This window comes from Carettochelys insculpta, chromosome 12 (assembly GCF_033958435.1).
Source record: "Carettochelys insculpta isolate YL-2023 chromosome 12, ASM3395843v1, whole genome shotgun sequence".
NCBI lineage: Eukaryota > Metazoa > Chordata > Testudines > Carettochelyidae > Carettochelys > Carettochelys insculpta.
The window spans coordinates 43,187,517-43,205,723 of record NC_134148.1 but is presented as its reverse complement, the minus strand read 5'-3'; the positions used below and the strand labels follow the sequence as shown (position 1 = coordinate 43,205,723).

Here is an 18,207-nt window from a genome sequence, read left to right as displayed (position 1 = left end):
TGTTAAAAGAACACATTAACTTGCAGTTTTAAATACTTATGTGGGTCAGAATGTTCTTTGCAGCTAAAAATCACCTGGGTTTTCACCTCCAAGCTAATAGTGACTGAGGCCAGGGCAGCAACTAGCAAGATATTTGCAAATTTGCTTTCCTGATTTGTTAAGCAGGAAGTTTCACTTCAGTCTCCGAACAGAAAAATCCACGCAGGACCCCCAGCTCCTTTTTTCTTACAATTTCAAAACCAGTTAAGTTAAACTTTAAAAGCCCTTTTAAAACAGGGTCTAACTTTCATCTCTCAAACATGGCACACATTTACATAAGGTGTATTTAGCTCCAGCCAGAGTTAAACATGAGACTGGCAAAACTCCTGTATAGATTACTGAAAATCAGTGTTTATTTTGTGCCGGTGCTGAGGAGCACCTTGGCAGCCCCAGATGCAGGTTTGGCGGGGGGTTGGGAGAGGTGGGAAGCCGGCTAAGTACCAGTTCCCTTTTTTTACAAAGGCATTGCCACAAATGCAGACCACCCATTAGCTTTATTAGTTCATTGTTCCACCATCATCGGTTCACATTTAGAATGATCACACAGTATGAGAATTAAATACATCTAGGGTCTGGGGACCCTTTAGTGAAAATAACTGACAGCGTCCAGCTTATTTGGGAGGCTGGGGATCAGTGGAAGTCGCCTCAAAAGGTGAAAAGACGCCCAGATGAGCAAGTTAGGAACAGGTGGAAAGACTGTGCCACACTCACTGCAGAGGGTCACTGCCTGGTGACTGTATCCTGAAAGCAGGGGGCTCAGCAAACCATTAAGACGACTGCTAAAAAGAAAAGGGGCTTTGTTTTCACTTACATGCAATCAAGCAATTACCCTTCCTCATGCAGGTGGTTCCTCTGCCAATCAAAATACAACACCTGGAACTGTGACTTAAGATAAAAACTTTTATTTTACAATTTTATAAAGCAGCTTTACATTAAGCACAGACGTTGAGCCATTTATTTATTTTGTATATAAACATAATAGAACCTCTTTCCCTTTGCAAAAAGTCATGTCTTGCTGTATATAAAACTAACGTGTGCACATTGTGCTTAAACTGCAAAGTCTGTACAGCTTTACAAAGGACCACCCTTTAGAAGAGCATCCTGTAAACAATTTATTGCATATTTAACACATGGTGCGTACCCCCCATGTAAAATGTAGAAAAGAATAAAGTACAATTACAAAGTAAGTGAAAATAGCAGCTTTCAGTGAATGTCTCACACAATGGCCAAGAAAAACAGCACTGCCACACTTCTATAGTTGTGCTTGTGTGTCACTGGTTTGCATATACCCACGTGCACGGTGTTTCCGATGAACATATGTACAATAGTCTTAGTGAATGGGTTAAATAGACCTTAGCATTGCAGGTCCTTTGTCACTGCAACAAACAAATGCACAAAAACGGATTATTACACAGTGAAATCAAATAAATGAAATTACTGGCACTGGCACACAATAATGCTCTCTGATAGCTCATTTCTTTTTGAAAACTAAGAGGAATCCACGCATTAGGTTCCACAAACACTCCTGGTTGATTGCTTAATTTACGTGCATATGCACTCAACAAAAATGTAATGGAAATTGTGTTAAACATAGAAGGCTACAACATCTGTTTCTCAGCTGAGACGACTAACCTACGATTCTTAGGCTAGGTCTACACTAGCAATTGATCAGCAAAACTCTCATCGTTCAAGGGTGCTTTACTTCCTCTCCCCACTCCAAGAGACAAAAGTTTTGCTGCAAGCATGAACGCTGCTCTGTTGGCAGAAGTGCTCTCCTGCCAATCACGTGAAAGCTGCTCAGGAGGGTTAGAAGTATTTTGTCAGCCAAAGTGCCGACAAATGGTGTTTGCACACGTGCACTTTTAGAAACAGAGCTGTGTCGACACAGCTTTGTTGCTAAAAGCAGCGTAACGTAGATGGACCTTTAGCAAATCTATTTGTCTGCTGCCGGATGGACTCCAGTGTGAGGTATGAAAGACGGAAAGATCAATGCCACTGTTTGTTTTTAAAATGTTCTTTTCCTAGTTCAGTAAGAAAAGGTATCCACATGGTTAAGGCACTGATATTTGTCACAGAGGCAGCACCCAATCCCTCTCATTTGAGTCTCCTAATCCAAATTGGTTATAATATTGAGGACACACACCAGAAAGACCTTTCACTTAGTGATCGGCCATGGTTGGTTTTTTTTGTTTTTTTTTATGTTTTTTTTTTTTAATTTGAGGAAAAGCTCCTCTCTGAACACTTTGGCATTGATATAGATTTTAGGGTTCAAAACAGTTTTGCTGTGACATCTATTTTTGTGTTAATCAATACGATCGTGTTACGTGCTGGAAAGCTCAAAAGAGCTACAAGATTGTTTCATATACTGGTGAGCAAACAGAAAAGGCTTTAAAGTCTTACTGTCACCTCTGCCCTTTCAGAGGTTTGAATTTATTCTGACCCCAAAACAAACATCTCTCCCCACTCAAACACTTCTTGTGATTTCTTTAAACCACATAAGAAATGTGCAGTATATAACTGGACCAATGGGGGGAGGGAGGGAGTGAAATCTGTTAACTTGTGTGTATACTTTACTATACTGCAACATGCCTACAACTTAAAGGTCTGGGATTCATAATCTACACTGACCAAAATATTAGCACATATTAGTGATGCAGCCTGCACCAATTATTAGTTAGCCTGCCATAAAGAACAGTATTGGTCCAATGACACGATAAGTTGGTTTGTTTAATTGCTCTGAACTACAAGGAGCCAACATGCATGTTTAGAAGCCTACCAAATTCCTGGATCATTTTAATCAATTTCGTGGTCCTGGGATTTAAAAAAAAGTAGTCAATTTCAGTTTCCGGTGATTACGCTTGAAAGGTCATGATGCTGTAAATGTGAGGCTCCTGATGCAAAGGACCGCCATGGCGGGTCGCAAGGCTAGCATAGGGGTTTGTGCGATTGCCACTTTCACTTCTGTGTTGCTGCTGGCAAAGCTGGACAGCCAGAGAGCAGTAGTTGCTGGTTGGACACCAAGCTCTAAAGCCAGTGCTGTTAACCAGTGCAGTGCAGACTTGGAAGGGGTCTCAAGGTAGGGAGAGGTGGGTTACCCTATATTTGTGGTTTCTCTATAGCCTCTCCACCTGGCAGCTGAGGCAGTAGGCTTTGTACCCAAGTCAGGGGTATGTCCCAGTCACCAAGGAAGGTTCCTGGAGGTAGGTCTGACCCAAGCTCCAGCAGCAGCCTCTGCAGAGGAAAAGGAATTTCCTTTCCTCTCCATCCTGGGCAGGAATTAGCAGCAGGAGCTCAGCACACCTTACAAGTCCCTGGCTGGGGTATCCAACCCTTTTCTACAATAGCCAGGTCATGGGGGAAGATGAGATTTCACACTCCAGGATGCATCTTTCATGGCCATGAGTCTGCTAGGGCACTGAACAGGCTGAAGTAAAAGCCTGTCATGAATAGTGAAAAGACTTTATAACGAGGAAAATTCAGGTTAATTCTGAGCAATAATGCATGTCACTGAATGTATGGTTTCTGCCACATTCATTCAGTTATTGCACGTGTACTCTTCCTCACTTGTCAGAATCACTGAGAATTAATACAAAAAATTAAGCCAATGTTGTGGGTATAACTAAGTTGAGATCTCGATTGCAATATTAACACTTAAAATACTTGATCCACTTTTTAAAAAAAGTTTAAAAACCAAATCACTAGAAATATTGATAATTTCATTTCAGTCAAGTGACCTATGAACTACTTAATTAGTCCCTCACCATGGTTTTTGGATTCCAATAGAAATCTCCCAAAGAATGAAGTTGCCACCATATACAGAAACCCCTGATGTGTGGGTGAAAATACAGTACAAAATAACAAATTCCACAACCAGAGATTCCAGCTACATGGGGGTGGGGGAATGTTGATTAGCAAGCCTCCAACAGGATTGTAGGTTTCAATTTAAATGGTATGCTTGCAGCTTTTGTGCAGTCAACTAGTCCCACTTGGAGTTGTGCTTACATAACATAACGAGCCTTAACGCTGGCTACATGTTTTTACATTTACACATCTTTAAAGAGACCATATGCACAACATATTTATCAATATATAGAATTTAAAAATAAATTGTGTATTCACCCCTCCCCCAAGAAAAGTATTTGTAGAAAAGAAACACTTTTAAAAAGATACACTATCAACTACCCAGGCTACAAGTAAATACACATTTACTGCTTTATGTCACATGAGCTGTAATTCTGTTCCAACATATACACAGATTATTCCATTTTAAAAGAGGCCACATACTAACTTTTCAGGCAGGTACTGGACTTTAGAAACCTATATGGCTTCTGTAAATTATCGTTTTCCTACAGAACGGAAAAATAAGAATTTCCCCCAACAGACTCAGGCTATGGAATACTACAGGCAGGTGAACATGATGAAGTGACTAGCTTTTATTCAGTCCTTGGACTGGACGCCTGTTTCAAATTCCCCCTCCTAGACAGAAGTAGTCTAAGGATGGAATGCAATTACTTCCAGAGATCAATTTTGAGGACCCCTTTCAAAAAAAAGAGAGTCCATGCAAACTTAGTATGCAACCTTTTAAAATGTACCTTTGCTTAGCCGTCAGGAGTCCAATCACTCCTGTCACCAGCAGATAGGTGAAACGGGGTTTTGGTTGTGAGCTCTAGTTGTGCTTTGCCCTGCCACCTTTAAGGTAGCTCTTCCATCGCTTGACAAATTCTTTGAAAATTGGGGACTCGTCAATCGTGCTCAATAGCTGGAGTTGGTTTATGTGGGTGGTGTGATAGTCCCACCGGGCCAAATTGGGAGCAGAGCCAAGCATAAAATGACGGAGGTCGTAGATGGTTCCTGAGCCAGTATCGTAGAGTGGAAGCATGGCTTTGAGGGACTCCATGCCTCGATCATAGAGAGACTTTGCTTCTTTCCCTAGTTTCTCACCTGCAGTTTCTTTTAAGTCGTACAGTCCAATCAAAGAGTACATGAAACCGTTCAAAACAAACGAGCTAGGTGAAGTTGGGTACTCTTCATACCAGTCATGTTTGTTCATAAAGACAGCTTTCACTCCATGCTGCTCTGATGGGAGCTTGTAAGGTGCCGTTGCCTGTAAAGCTGAGTTGAGGAATACGTGGTCTTTTGTTAACAGATAAGCCCTGACTAAGGTGGAAATGGCCTGTCCTTGGGCCATTGCAGAATACCAGCCAGGATCTAAAGATTTAAACCCTTCCCCCAACTTCCGTGTCACCATAATTGGCCAGCCACCTTTTTCATCCTGGTTCCGCACTAGCCAGTCACTCGCAGCAAAGAAAGCTGCCATGTGGGCAGTTGTGGATATAGTGATGTTATCAATTAAACCTTTTCCCTTTGTGATCAACCTAACCACTTTCTTAGGCATTATTTTTGTCTGCTTGACGGCTTTTGTGTTGGACAAACCGATGCCTTTCCTTAAATCAGTCACCAGATCTCTTGTGACTGTGCTCCAGCTGGTCCTAGGTCCAATGCCATAGTAAATATCTCGGTCTCTAAACGCTATCAGCTGAGTGTTTGAGACGTAGTGGATAGTGAAGAGCTGGTTCTTTTCAGTTGTTTCCAGAACCACAGATATGCTCCCGTTTGTGATGAATTTGAGGTCAAAAGAAATAATAAAATCTCTTGAATTCCCAAGCTGCAGAGATGCCCCTTCGGTATTTTCTGGGGAAAAAAAAACAGAGGAAGCTGGTTTAGTGGTAAAAAAGGATCTCAAGAGTACATTTAAAAGGAACTTAATGCCATGAAATTAAGTTTGCAAGATACAGTCTGAAATAATTCAAGAGCACTTTTTAATCAATAACCGAAAATCTCCATTTCCATTGTCTCTGTTCATTTGCTGCTTACTACTAAATTAAGAATTCAGCATCCAACTTAAGGGTTAAAGATTACTTACTGTATCCAAAGGAAACATTCCCTCCTGTATCCTCATTAATGTATTAATGCCAGCCTCCCTGGGCCCCTAGGCAAGGTGTGTGTGTGTGTGGGGGGGTGAATGCCCCCAGAAAGGGCAGGGGCAGCAAGACCTCAATGCCACCCATAGTACACCACACCAGCCCCCAGGCAGCTCTCCGTGCTGCCGGGAGCATGCCTCCCTTTCCAGCCCAAGGCATGCCCTTCTCTCCCCAGAGCATGTGGCACAGTGCTCTGGTAGCAACTTAAAGGGCCAGCCAGCACTGCTGCTGTAGTATCAGTGGCAAGAGCAGCAGCCTTGGGCCTCTCTGAATCACTAGGCCCTGGGGCAACTGCTGCACTCTGTCCAGGAGTAGTGCCAAGGCATTGGCCAAACTGCTCCTTCAGGATCCTAGTCTAGCTTATCAAAACGCTGGGTGTAATGCAGAGGCCCAAAGGCAGCCTGCGAGCAGAGCACAGCAGACATCAAGGGGAGGCCGAGGGACAGATGAAAAAGGATACGTGCGCTGCATCATAGAGAACCTAAAATACATTTGGTAGCATTAAGCTACCCACGGAAGACAGCAGTGTGAACTAACCAAGTAACCCAATTCAAAAACTATGTTCCCTTCCAACTACCCGAATCAGGTCTGGCATTCCAACAACAGAGTCTGGGCAACTTGTTCCAGCCAGTTATGATTCAAAGAGGGAAAAAAAAAAAAAAAAAGACAGGAAGAATGAAGCCACTTTACGTTGTATTTCATCTTAAAACAAAATTCTGACGTGGGTGTCCGGCTAATTTGGGATCGTGTGTTCTGGGACTGTAGTCATAAAAAGCAGGTGACTTGCGCCAACAAGCAACCAACCATTCACCTCTCTTCCGTTTCCCTAGTGACAAAATTGTACACACACGTGTGGGAACAGGGTTTAAAGTTTGGTTCAAGGGCTCTCAGCACCCACACTAACTGTTCCAGCAACTCACTTATACAGCAAAAATAAAAAGCAAAACACCCCAGGGCAGATTGCACTGCACATTGATCTGAAGAAGTGGGTCTGTCCCATGAAAGCTCATCACCGAATAAATCATTTGGTTAGTCAAAGCGCTACATTTTTGTTGGGGTACAGACTAACATGGCTCCCTCTGTTGTCAACTTACTTGTTTACCAAATTCTTCCACAAAGGCCAATTCACTGGTGGCAATGGGTGTTATACAGGCATAACTGAAGACCTAGCTGGACTGCAGTACATTTGCACCAGAAGGAAAGAACCTCACTTGATTTACAGAGACTCTACTGAGCTGAAGAGAAAAGGACTCTTTCCAGTTGCAAACTGAAATGATTTACAATGCAAATTGAGAGAAAATATTTGGAGCTCCAGTGATGCCATTTTTAGTTGCACTTCAGACTGGAGCCACGTGAAGGAAAACAGCTTGGAAAAATTGAGAAAGAAACAAGGTAGTCAGATATCCAGTGGTACCAAGATAAAAACGTACTAGCTGAGTTTTTGCCTGCTTGACAGTTCCAATAGGAAGGAACTGATGAATTTAGTGAAAGATGAACACAAAGAAACTTTACATTTTATTTTATTAAGCTCTACAAGGTCAAAACTTGGTGCTTTTTGTTGTTGCTGCTGCTTTTTTTTTTTTTTTTTTTTTTTAAAACAGTAAGGTTCCAAAGCCATACAGCACAAGGAAACCCTGTTTCCTCACTTGCTAGCTTTTAAATATAAAATCAAATCCCCACCAAAACTACAGTAATGATAAAAAAAAGAGATAATTAGTTTGTAAGACTGTGCAGATCTTGTAGTTTTGAAAGCACGGAGTGATGATAAACATTTAAAGACAGTTAGTTAAAATTAATGGTCTAAATAGAATAAAATACTCATGTGGGAAGCATGACTGTTTCTTTGTTCATGCTCCTTGCAGTGTGAAATTTCCCATAAATATATCTAGGTGCAACAACTGAGGTCTGGCCCATATTCCCTTAAGAACACGAGGCTTTCCCCATCTACCAAACTGATCCATTATGCTTTGCATCAAGACCGTAGTTTCCCATTCTGCAGTGTACAGGGTCAATTCTACCATAACTCTTACAACTGAATTTCAGCATCTGTATGGTGGAGAAATAGCAGTGCTTTGTTACACTAGTGTTCTTGTTTCTGTGAATGACCATCTAACGCAACCACTCACTAAGAAGAATTTGTAAAGTAAATTAGTTCTTTAAAATAAATAAATATTAAAAAGCTGAGTATCTCCACATATCGTTTCTACTTATTACTTTTGCTTTCTATTGTACAAAACACAATAATTAGAGATGTGAAAACTTAAGAGTCAAATAAAAACCTAAAGGCTGCCCATTACATGCACTGCATTAAGCACCTATAAATCCATTACTTAAGGCCATCTAAGATAAGTGGATTCGTATTGTGGCCTTCAAGGCCTGAAGATTACTCTGCCATCAATAAAGGATGAGGGAAGAATACATAAGAGATCCTATGACTTTTCCTCTCCTTATATTTATCTACTACAAAGACAAGAATGTTCTGACAACTTTTTCCTTAGAGACTTTGGCCTAAGGTGCTGACTAAAATTACTTCATTGTCTTTTTAAGTAATGGACTCATTAATTCTAATGGGTATTGATTAGGGAGAAAAATACATTCAGTCCTTACTAATGAGGCGGTCTTAGTGCCAGGGGAAAACGTTGCATAACATAATGCATTTTGTTTTATCAATTATTTGTTTTGTTAAGTATGAAACAGAACATGACAACTCAAGAGGAAATAGAAGCATATCTTAGAATACTGTGATTGGAGAAAGAAGCCATAGACACACGGTGTCTTAATAGCTAGATACGTACAGCCCAGGAAAACTCACACAGAGTGGGTAAGAACAACAGCTCAAAACAGTGGCTACAGCCAACACGCCAACAGTGCTGTTAAGAAGGTAGCCTTGTGCTCCTCACCTATGCTAGTTGTAGGCGGGCAGGCTGAAAGCTTTGACATAATATAAGCCATCCATGACCTCCACAGAACTGATATGGTAGCTGGGGCTCATTAGGGCACAGGGAAGCCCTAGTTTTAATTTTTTTCCCTTACGCTGGCAGCAGGAAGCCACTAGAAAGGCTACACCAGTGCTACAATGACTCTCCAATTGCCATCTATTTGGAATTGTAGGATTAGCTTCTACCAGCAATGGCACATAAAGCACCTGTGCTAGATCCCTCAGAATACAGGCCAAGGTAAGAATAGCTGAACATCTTGGGCCCAATTACATAGCCGTGCTGTACAAAAAACCTCATGCACAGTGAGACAGATGGTAGGTGACAGAATTAGACATTCTTGAAATCCTCCATTGAACAGTAGCACATCAGTATGTTCAAAACCACCCTGATGTGAAAGGTTGTTTTAATTTACAAAGTATGCTATACCCACCCTATGGATTAATCCTTGCTACATGCATTTGCGGTATTGCTATGGCGCAAGAAAATAAAGCCACATGTAGCCCAACTTTCCCTCATTCCTCTGTCTTAATTTGTCAGTTCAAGACCTAGCTAAGGTATGGTAGTAAAACTTGCACACCCAATTTCAGCACAACACAAACATTTACATTCTAATGAAAAAATCTTGGAATACAGGGATTGATATTGGAAACACTCCTGGAGTACATGTAGTTAAGACTGCAAAGAGGACACTGCATGAGCACCCTATATACAAGTCATTAGCACTAAGAGTAAGGTATTTATTTTATCCCCATTTCCTGTGCCACAGACTGGTTCCAAGGTTATTTGCTTCCTCCTATTGCTATGACAGGCATGGCAGCTAAAGGCTGCAGAATTTCATCTGGAACTTTTCTGTTCTTTACCACTGTGGTAAAATAATCTTCTATAATACCAATTTTGTTCACTCTAGAGTTAGTTACAAAGTCAAGAGAGAAGATGGAAAGACAAAGACTGACCGAGAAGACAGGTTTTCATGTGAGTTTTCAAAGATGAGAAGTAAACAAGGTTATATGCATAAGTGTTTAATAAAGAACTCCCTTGGTAACGTCTACACAAATTAACACAAATGGGTTATCTGTGATAATGTTACATTAACACACCTGGTGCGACAAACTGTTTTACATTAGTGAACCTGGATTTATCTGGTACTGTCGAAACAGAACAGCCTTTTGATACAGTCCAGTCAACAGGTCTGCTGTTTTTGTCTTTATCTTCAGCTGTTTCATACACTTCTACATGAGGTGGTTTCTCAGTCAGATTTTTACTGTAATGACTTAGCCCATACTGCGCAATCTGGATTGGGTAGAAATAGCCTTGAGGTCCCCACTGCGTAGATAAGGGCACACCTGTAGCACAGGAAATATATGAATTGTTAGAACATTTGAAATCCTTCAGAACCATCTCCCGTTCTCTCCCTCACAGTTTCATATAAACAAATAACATTTACCACAAGTAACTTTCAGGATTAGTTCTCAAGCAGAGACAATGAAGCCCCGTTAAAAAATGATTAATTATTCTCTTTTGTAACTAAAGTCTGCAAATATTAAAACTTATCAAAACCAGCCATATATGGAAGATAAAATGTAATTTTCACCATGCTGTACTATACAAGGGCATTTATTTGCTTATTGAAATACCATATTTAATATGTATTAAACATTTTTATGGATTTTTTTCTTCCTCTCTGGAGACCATTAAATCCCACTAAACCCAAATAAATCTTTGCAGGTTAAATATAAAATATGGCTAGAATTTTGCTAGCATTCATGGCGAACCTGCAATTTTACTCAATACTGATAAATCTAAATTGTTAGAGTTCCTAAACTATAAAGCTATTATAAATATATCTTGGAATAATACTTGTGTAATCAGCGATTTCCTTACCCTGCTGTTAACAAAATTTACACACTCCCTATTGTCTAACCGTCTCTCCTTCAGATTTACCTCAACATACATGGTGATCTAAAACTTTGTGCCCCAAGCTAAGGTTTCTGTGCAAGGGAATCCTTGTCCCAGACCCTACTTGTCTCTGAGGAGAAAGCCAAAGTGGAACTATGAAGGCACATCTAACTACATCAGTCAATAAGAATTAAGTGGCACATGTGCGCAGAGCTTCAACATCTGCTGACAGCTGGGCCCCCAGAGCCCTGCTACAGCCTGGTAATTTGTACAACTGAAGCTCATGGCGTGCATGCTCAAATTGTGAAATAATCTAATGCTCTTCAAACCTCATTCATCAATATTTATTTTTAACATCATCTGTCATGACCAGCTACCATGATGTGCTCAAACAAAGCTCCCTGTTCCCACTGTAGTCAGCTTCCCTCTGCCCAATGCACTCCCTAATGCCCATTCGGTGAGGACCGTTTTCATAGCTGTAATTGATGACAGACAATAGATCATCACACCACTGAATGAACAGAAGAGGCAAGAAGAGCTTTAGTGGATAGAAAAAGGTTATAACTGATATGCCAGTATCTGCATAAATGGTAATGTAAAAGGGAATCATAGAATTCTAGGGATGGAACGGACCTCAGGAGGTCATCTGGTCCAGTCCTCTGCCTAAAGCAGGATCAACCCCAACTAAATCATCCCAGCCATGACTACGTCAAAAACCTTTAGGGACAGAGATTCCACCACCTCTCTCTGTAATGCATTCCAATGCTTCACCTCCTTCCTGGTGGAATAGTTCTTCCTCATATCCACAGCACAAAGCATGGATAAAGTAACTTTTCCAAAACACACTGGCATTTAACAGACTTGACTGACTATTTTTTCCAACTTAGTCTGAATGACAAATCTCAACATGGAAAGTGCCGTGACTTCTTTTCCCTACCCCCACCTCCCTGGAAGGAAACAGAGGATGCCCATCCTTCAAACCTGTGAATGGTACAAAGTGAAGAAAATTAAAAGTGAAAAACAGATATTGTGACATTTGCATCATTTTTGTCCCTTGAAAATGTCCAGCTTAGAAACTAGTTATCCCTGGAACCTGGTGTAATGAAAAGATTAAACTAAATAAAAGAAGATACATAGATTAATCAGTGCTGCGCATTACTAATAATAAGTGTTCCTGAAAGAAACTTGATGGCCTACTTCTGCCTGAAGAGTAAAAGCATCAAGGGAAATAATTAAGTACGATGTATTATCTCAACTCCTGAAAGCTAGCTCACTTATTAATACTAAGTGTTCTCAGTTAAGGGTGCAAGTACTGGGACTGTAAAATGCACTAAAATTAAATCTACTGTAAAAGCTCCACTTGTAGCTGTTAATTTAAGTTGATATGATTAAATTTTCCAGGTTACAGGACACAAGGCAACATATTAACCTTGTACAAATGAGATGAAGTAAAACATACATGGGTTCTTCACCACATCTAGGTGACAATATAACTACTCTATACAAACTGTCATCTTGTATCATTCTGTTAGTTTGCATTTGAAACCTAAAACTTTTCAAACAGTTTTACTTTGATATCCATCCCCTTCCTCACAAACCTGTAGCTATTTCTCCACTGACACCTGTCTGCCAGATGCTGGCAATTCTATCTCCTCAACCACATCAGGGCTCTCGGCACCACACTACACAATGACAGCTCTGAAAGGTATCATTGCAGGAGGCCAAATTTGTAGGTAAATGACACGACAATTTCACTGAATTAATTCAAAGAAACGTGTGGCTGGAATATACAGCTGCTAGTTATATTACAGATCTGCAGGGAGCCTACGTATTTTTGCAGGCTGAGAGGCTGCAAAACTTGTCCCGCATAGTTTTATATTTCACTTTGCTTTTCAGCATAAAAGTCAGCAGTACTGCAAAATGACCAAGAGCAGCCATCTTCTGCGCACATTCTCCATTTCACACTCAAGACCAACAGAACACTGAGCATCACGCATGCTCAAAGAGGGGAATTGTTAGTGGAAGACTATCAATTAGCACGCCTGATGCACACAAATCAGACTTTCTACATTATATTCTATACAAGATTTTCTAACCAATAATCTATTTCATTAAAACCCCCACATTGTGCACAGCTGATGCTTACTGGGTCACTAATTTATTTAAAATTTTGGGAGCGTAACAAGACCCTGCATGTACTCTCCCTTTTCCCTATAGGTCAGTGATGAATTAGGCATGTGACAGATGGTCTAGGCCATGGGTCAGGAACCCTTTTTTGGGTCCAGGGCCATTGACCCATAGACAAATCAGCTGTGAAGAGAAAAAAAACTCACTAATGTCGTCCCCTACTGTAAGGGGACCAGGGCTATGGGGCCTGGGCAAGACAGAACATACAGACGCAGACTAGGAATTGTGGGGTCTGGGTAAGGGTACAGGAATGGGCTGGGGGTAGGTGATCTGGGCTGGAATAGAAGGCAGGAGAGGGGAGGGGCTCTAGACAGCAGGGGGTGCAGGAGCAGGTTGAGGGGTGGGTATAGCTGGAAGGAAGGGTGCAGGTGGGTCTGGAAGGAGGGGCCAGGGTGGGGTGAAGTATCTGGGAGGACGAGGTCAGGACCAGGCTGCCGGTGGGGCTGTGGGAGGGAGGGGGTGGACGATTTGGACTGTGGGGTGTGGGCAGGTGGAGTCAAGGGTGGGGGAGGGAGGGTGCATGGGGTCTGGGTGGCAGGGTTCAACTCACCTGCTCGCCCCAGATGCACATGGCTCCATGCCCCTTCCATCCATTCCCAGGCACCGCCCTCCACTGCTATGATTGGCCAGAATTTTGGCCTATCATAACCACAGTACGAAGCCTCCCGGCAGGCTGCTGAGACACCTGCCGATCCCCCTCCCCCTTCTCCCATCTGGGGGAACAGCAAAAAGCAGCAGTGGTGCCTGGAGCCACTTCCTGCTCCTGGATCTACACCACAGCTCGCCTGGTCTGGCCTGTGAGTCTCAGGGGCCCAAAGTCTCCACCCCGCTGCGGGCTGGATTCTGTGGACGGGAGCCCCACGCCTCAGGGTCTGGGTCCAGACAAACCACGGTCCACAGGGGCTTCCCACCCCCAGTCTAGGCTCACACCTTACATCAGCACAGCTACATCAGTTAGGCATGTGAAAAACCCACACTGCTGACACGTGTAGTTATACCGACCTAACCCTCAGTGCAGACAAGGTTAGCTCGATGGAAGAATTCCTGCAGAAGTGGATCACCTATGCCTCTGAGAGAACCTCTCCTGCCAACACAGGCAGTGTCTACACTGAAATGCCACAGCAGCAGTGCCACTGTAACACTTTAAGGACAGACAAGCCCTTAGGGGGAAAAAAAAAAAAAAACAAAACAGCCAATATTCAGAGCTAGGATACCATGCAATCCAACTAAATCGGGTTGCATAGAAGGGTAAGCCCTCTTCCTGAACTGGCTCCAGATGTCAAACCTTTCTTTGCATCCACTAGGAAGCGAGGTGGCAATTTAAAAACAGGAAGAGAATACCTTTACATTTTGAGGTACTAGAGCTAAGAAGTCATCTGGAAAATGTTCACCATTAAGCTAGGTGATTTTTTTAAAAAGCAGCTGCAGTAAATCCAAAATGGCAGTTAAAGAATACAGGAAAAGAATAAGTGTCAGAGGAGTAGATGTGTTAGTCTGTATCCACAGAAATGAGAAGTCTTGTGACATTTTATAGACTAACAGATTTATTGGAGCATAAGCTTTCATGGGCAAAGAACCACTTCGTCTGATGCATGTAGTGGAAATTCCAGAGTCCTAATTTAAAGAACTGAATTCAATAGTCTGGAAGGGATATTTTAACACCATGTCCATTCAAAACAGTATTTTTTTTTTTTTTTTTTTTTTTTTTTTTTTTTAAAAGAAATGTGTTTTGTTAGAGCATTTTTTTCTCAAATATATTCCAGAGATTGAAAATGTGCAAAAGTATTTGCCTGTTTGATTCCTAAATTAGTTGGAAGGTGAAAATATAACCTGGAAGGATTATACCACATGGTATTGTGTGTAATTCAGACATGGTTCATTTGTTACTACGCATCTTTTAAAATAAACTAATCTTCTGATGTGTATGATTTAGAAGTGCCCCTACACGGGAAGTCGGTATTTTTTTTTAAAAGATGCAGAGTTGTACCGGCCTACAGTGAAACATCACAAATGACACTACAAATTACCGAGTTTTTCAAATTACTAATTACTGTAAGGGAAAACTCAACACTACATCACCACATTAATGCACTTTGTTCATTTATTTCGTAAGTGCAATTTAGTTTTAGTTATTTATAGTATCTGACAGTATGCCAGTAAGTTTTCTGTCATATGTTTTGTAAAAGTAATTAATTCTTAGTTATGAGATCTTGTTGGAGTTTTCTGCTATTAAATCTTTTCTATGAAATGAAAAGGGCTGTTTGTGTACGAATTATCGATTGCACGGCTCAGCAAATTGCAAATTAGAAAAGTTCCACTATACTGTAATTTTATTCAGACCTACAACATGAAACTTTAATGGCTTAAATGCCTCCCCACTCAACTCACACCATTCTTTGGAATCTTCCCTGTAATTACCCAGAAAAACATGAAATCTCACAGTACAATCTGAAGAAGTAATTTTATCCTGTCTGTAGAAATCACAGTGATCCATTAGCTCACCACATACAGCCTATGCTGGGTTAATTTACACCTGGAAGAACCTTCTCCTGCCTCTCACTATTTTCTGCTTTATGCACATTTATGGTTTTGCTCTATAAGAGTCCGAAAGCAGAAGGTTGCACTGTTGTGTTAACTCTGATATTATAAAGCCCAACAAATATAATTTGTAATCTTGTTAAAAAATAAAAAAGTAATATTAATCGGCAGTTTAGCTGCATGCTGCTGCATGGCAGACCTCTGCTTTACTGTCTATCATTTCTCTCTCTGGCATTCGTAAAGCACAGGAGCACTTCCTAGCACTGAAGGAATTGGCTACAAACCAGAATTAGAGATGCAAGGAGACTGGAAGAATAGTTAGGGACAAACTGGAATAAACTCGAGAATGTCACTCATGACACACATCCCCATGGTCTCAAGGAGAGTGGAGAAAATGAAAAATGAAAAACATCTTGAATTTCAAATTATGAGTCAATTCTCAAATTATTTCAAACAAAAATTACATACACCACCGACCTTCAACACCACTTATGCACTTCACTCTGTCTCGAACTTCCACGTTGTAGCCCTCAAAGGACATGAATACTCCATCAGGGTGGTAAGGCGCTCTCTGTGCGTATACCTTGGAGTAGCTATGAGAGAACTCAAATCTGTCATAACCATCATACTGAGCAATTTTCCCATAAACCTCAAAGTATTTCTCTACCCAGCTGAAGGGCAGAAAGACCTCATTGCCCTCTCTCCTTCCTTTAATCGTATGCTCATCATTGATCAGACAGTCAATTTCTTCATATTTAAGTCCCAAGACTTTGTTTCCATTGCTATTAAACCTTCCAACGACAGGGGGTGCTTTCTGTTGCTCTTGGGGTGATGCCTCCTCGCTCTGCTGTTTTGCTAGACTGTTTACATAGTTGTTACTTTCAGAGGCAGCTGTTCGCTTTTCCAATCCATCTACTCTGAAGCCGTTGTTCAGGTTTCGCGGAAACTGAATACTTTTATCACTGGAGCATCGATTCCACAGCAGGACTGTGACCAGAGTGAAGAGAGCACAGATGATGATCAAAGTCTTATAGTTGACCCGAGCTGCCAAGCAACGCATATTCACACCATACCTACAAAATAAAAGGAGATGGTCTCAAGTACAAACAAACAGAGAGAAGATTGAAACGGAGGAACTGACAGTTTTGCTTTTTCTTCAAAAAGACAGCAATAGGGCTGGTGACAGGAGAGTGCACCACCATGGGGCAGTGGGCTGGGGGGGCACAGTGTGGACCCCTCTGGTGGGAGAGTGTCGGGAGGCAGGTACCAGCCCGTTATTTTCTAACAACCTCTTTGACCAACACGTGAACTAAAAATAGTATCTGGAGGGAGACGTGCAAAGCTCTCAGATGTGTGCCGTGGCCGAGGGCTTCCATGCAGCGGGGTTGTGCGCAGGCATGACTGAATTAGCAGCTCCATGGCGTGGGGCATTCCTCAGTATCCCTCTAGGTCACTCCAGCCAAATAAATCCCAACAAAGGGAACCTAATAAGCAGTAGGTCACTTCACCAACTCTGGACTATAACAAAGGCTTATATCAACTGTTTTGTTGTGCAGCAGGAGCAGAACGTACCAGAACTAGCAGTAATCTTCAGAGCCACGGTATATTTTCAAGTAAAAAGTCATAAATCTAGCAACAAAATGCTCAGCAGCAGGCAACTAGAACTGCAAAAGAGCACTAGTCACAGTAATCCATTTTGCAGCAAACAGAGAAGTCACACACAGTACAGTCACTTCCAAGTGCGACATGATGTATCACTTCTACTCCAGTTCCAGAGAGAAGAGGGAGTAGGAGGGGAAACACACACACACACACTTACTTTAAAGCTTACACTAGTAATACAGACAGTAATTTGTTGAACTCTAACAATACACATAAAACTAAACACCTTAAGCTTCTGACAAACAAAAAGAGCTGAGTTTTAAACTTGGATTTGCTTGGCTTTAGCACAGATTGCACCTCCTGAAACCGGCACTCTCTGGTCTGGTAGGACAAGGGATGCTCCTGGACCAGAGAGCGGGGGCAAGAGGGCACCAGCATCCCCAGCCACCAAACAGGGCCAGGGGGTCAGCTGTGGTGGTGAGCTGTGACTGTGGCAGAAAGGCCCCAAAAATCTTAACCGCTGGGGGAGACATCCCTCCCAGCATGCTCCTGAAATTCTTTCCCACCCTTGGAGACTAATGGTGCGCAAGCCAGGACATGGTGCTCCCTGGCAGCATGGTCAGCACTGAGCAACAGGCACATCCTTTTATAAAGGTCAGGGGCTAGCCACATGATGGGGTTGAACATAGGAAACCCTCCCCAACTGCGTGTCACCTCTGGCGGATGTAGGGGGAGCATGCACAAATGTAAACCTCTGAGAAAGAAGTTTCTCGGCCTCTTATGCAAGCATGACCCTTACAACAGCCCTTCTGCCATCAGGCAGCACAGAAAAAAAATACTAAGTGTAGAGACAAAACCACGAACGCCGTGCTGGGGCTATTTGTGATGGGCAGATGCACTCACCACACTAATAGCAAAAAAAGACAGACATTGCTCAGGCTCTTGTACAAACATGACCCCACAGCTACAGGCTTCCAGCTCCCACTTTGAAATTTATGGTCTTCCTGTTCTCTAATTCCTGTGCA

General features: G+C 42.0%; 1 protein-coding gene across 7 annotated transcripts in view; it reads right to left on the bottom strand.

The window, feature by feature from the left end:
• Positions 1 to 598: 598 nt before the first annotated feature.
• The window catches only part of GLCE (glucuronic acid epimerase), a 114,730-nt gene continuing 97,121 nt past the window's right edge, over positions 599 to 18,207 (bottom strand). For 5 of the 7 annotated variants that reach the window (XM_075006959.1, XM_075006958.1, XM_075006961.1 and 2 more), the window contains 3 exons: positions 16,058 to 16,653; positions 10,057 to 10,302; positions 4,691 to 5,730 (listed from right to left, as the gene is read on the bottom strand). In XM_075006959.1, coding sequence (XP_074863060.1) covers positions 4,706 to 5,730; positions 10,057 to 10,302; positions 16,058 to 16,640 — 1,854 coding nt within the window. In that variant the 5' untranslated portion in view covers positions 16,641 to 16,653 and the 3' untranslated portion in view covers positions 4,691 to 4,705. Of the gene's footprint in view, positions 1,416 to 4,690; positions 5,731 to 10,056; positions 10,303 to 16,057; positions 16,654 to 18,207 lie in introns of those variants that run through there. The other 2 variants (XM_075006965.1, XM_075006964.1) reach the window with 2 other exon arrangements.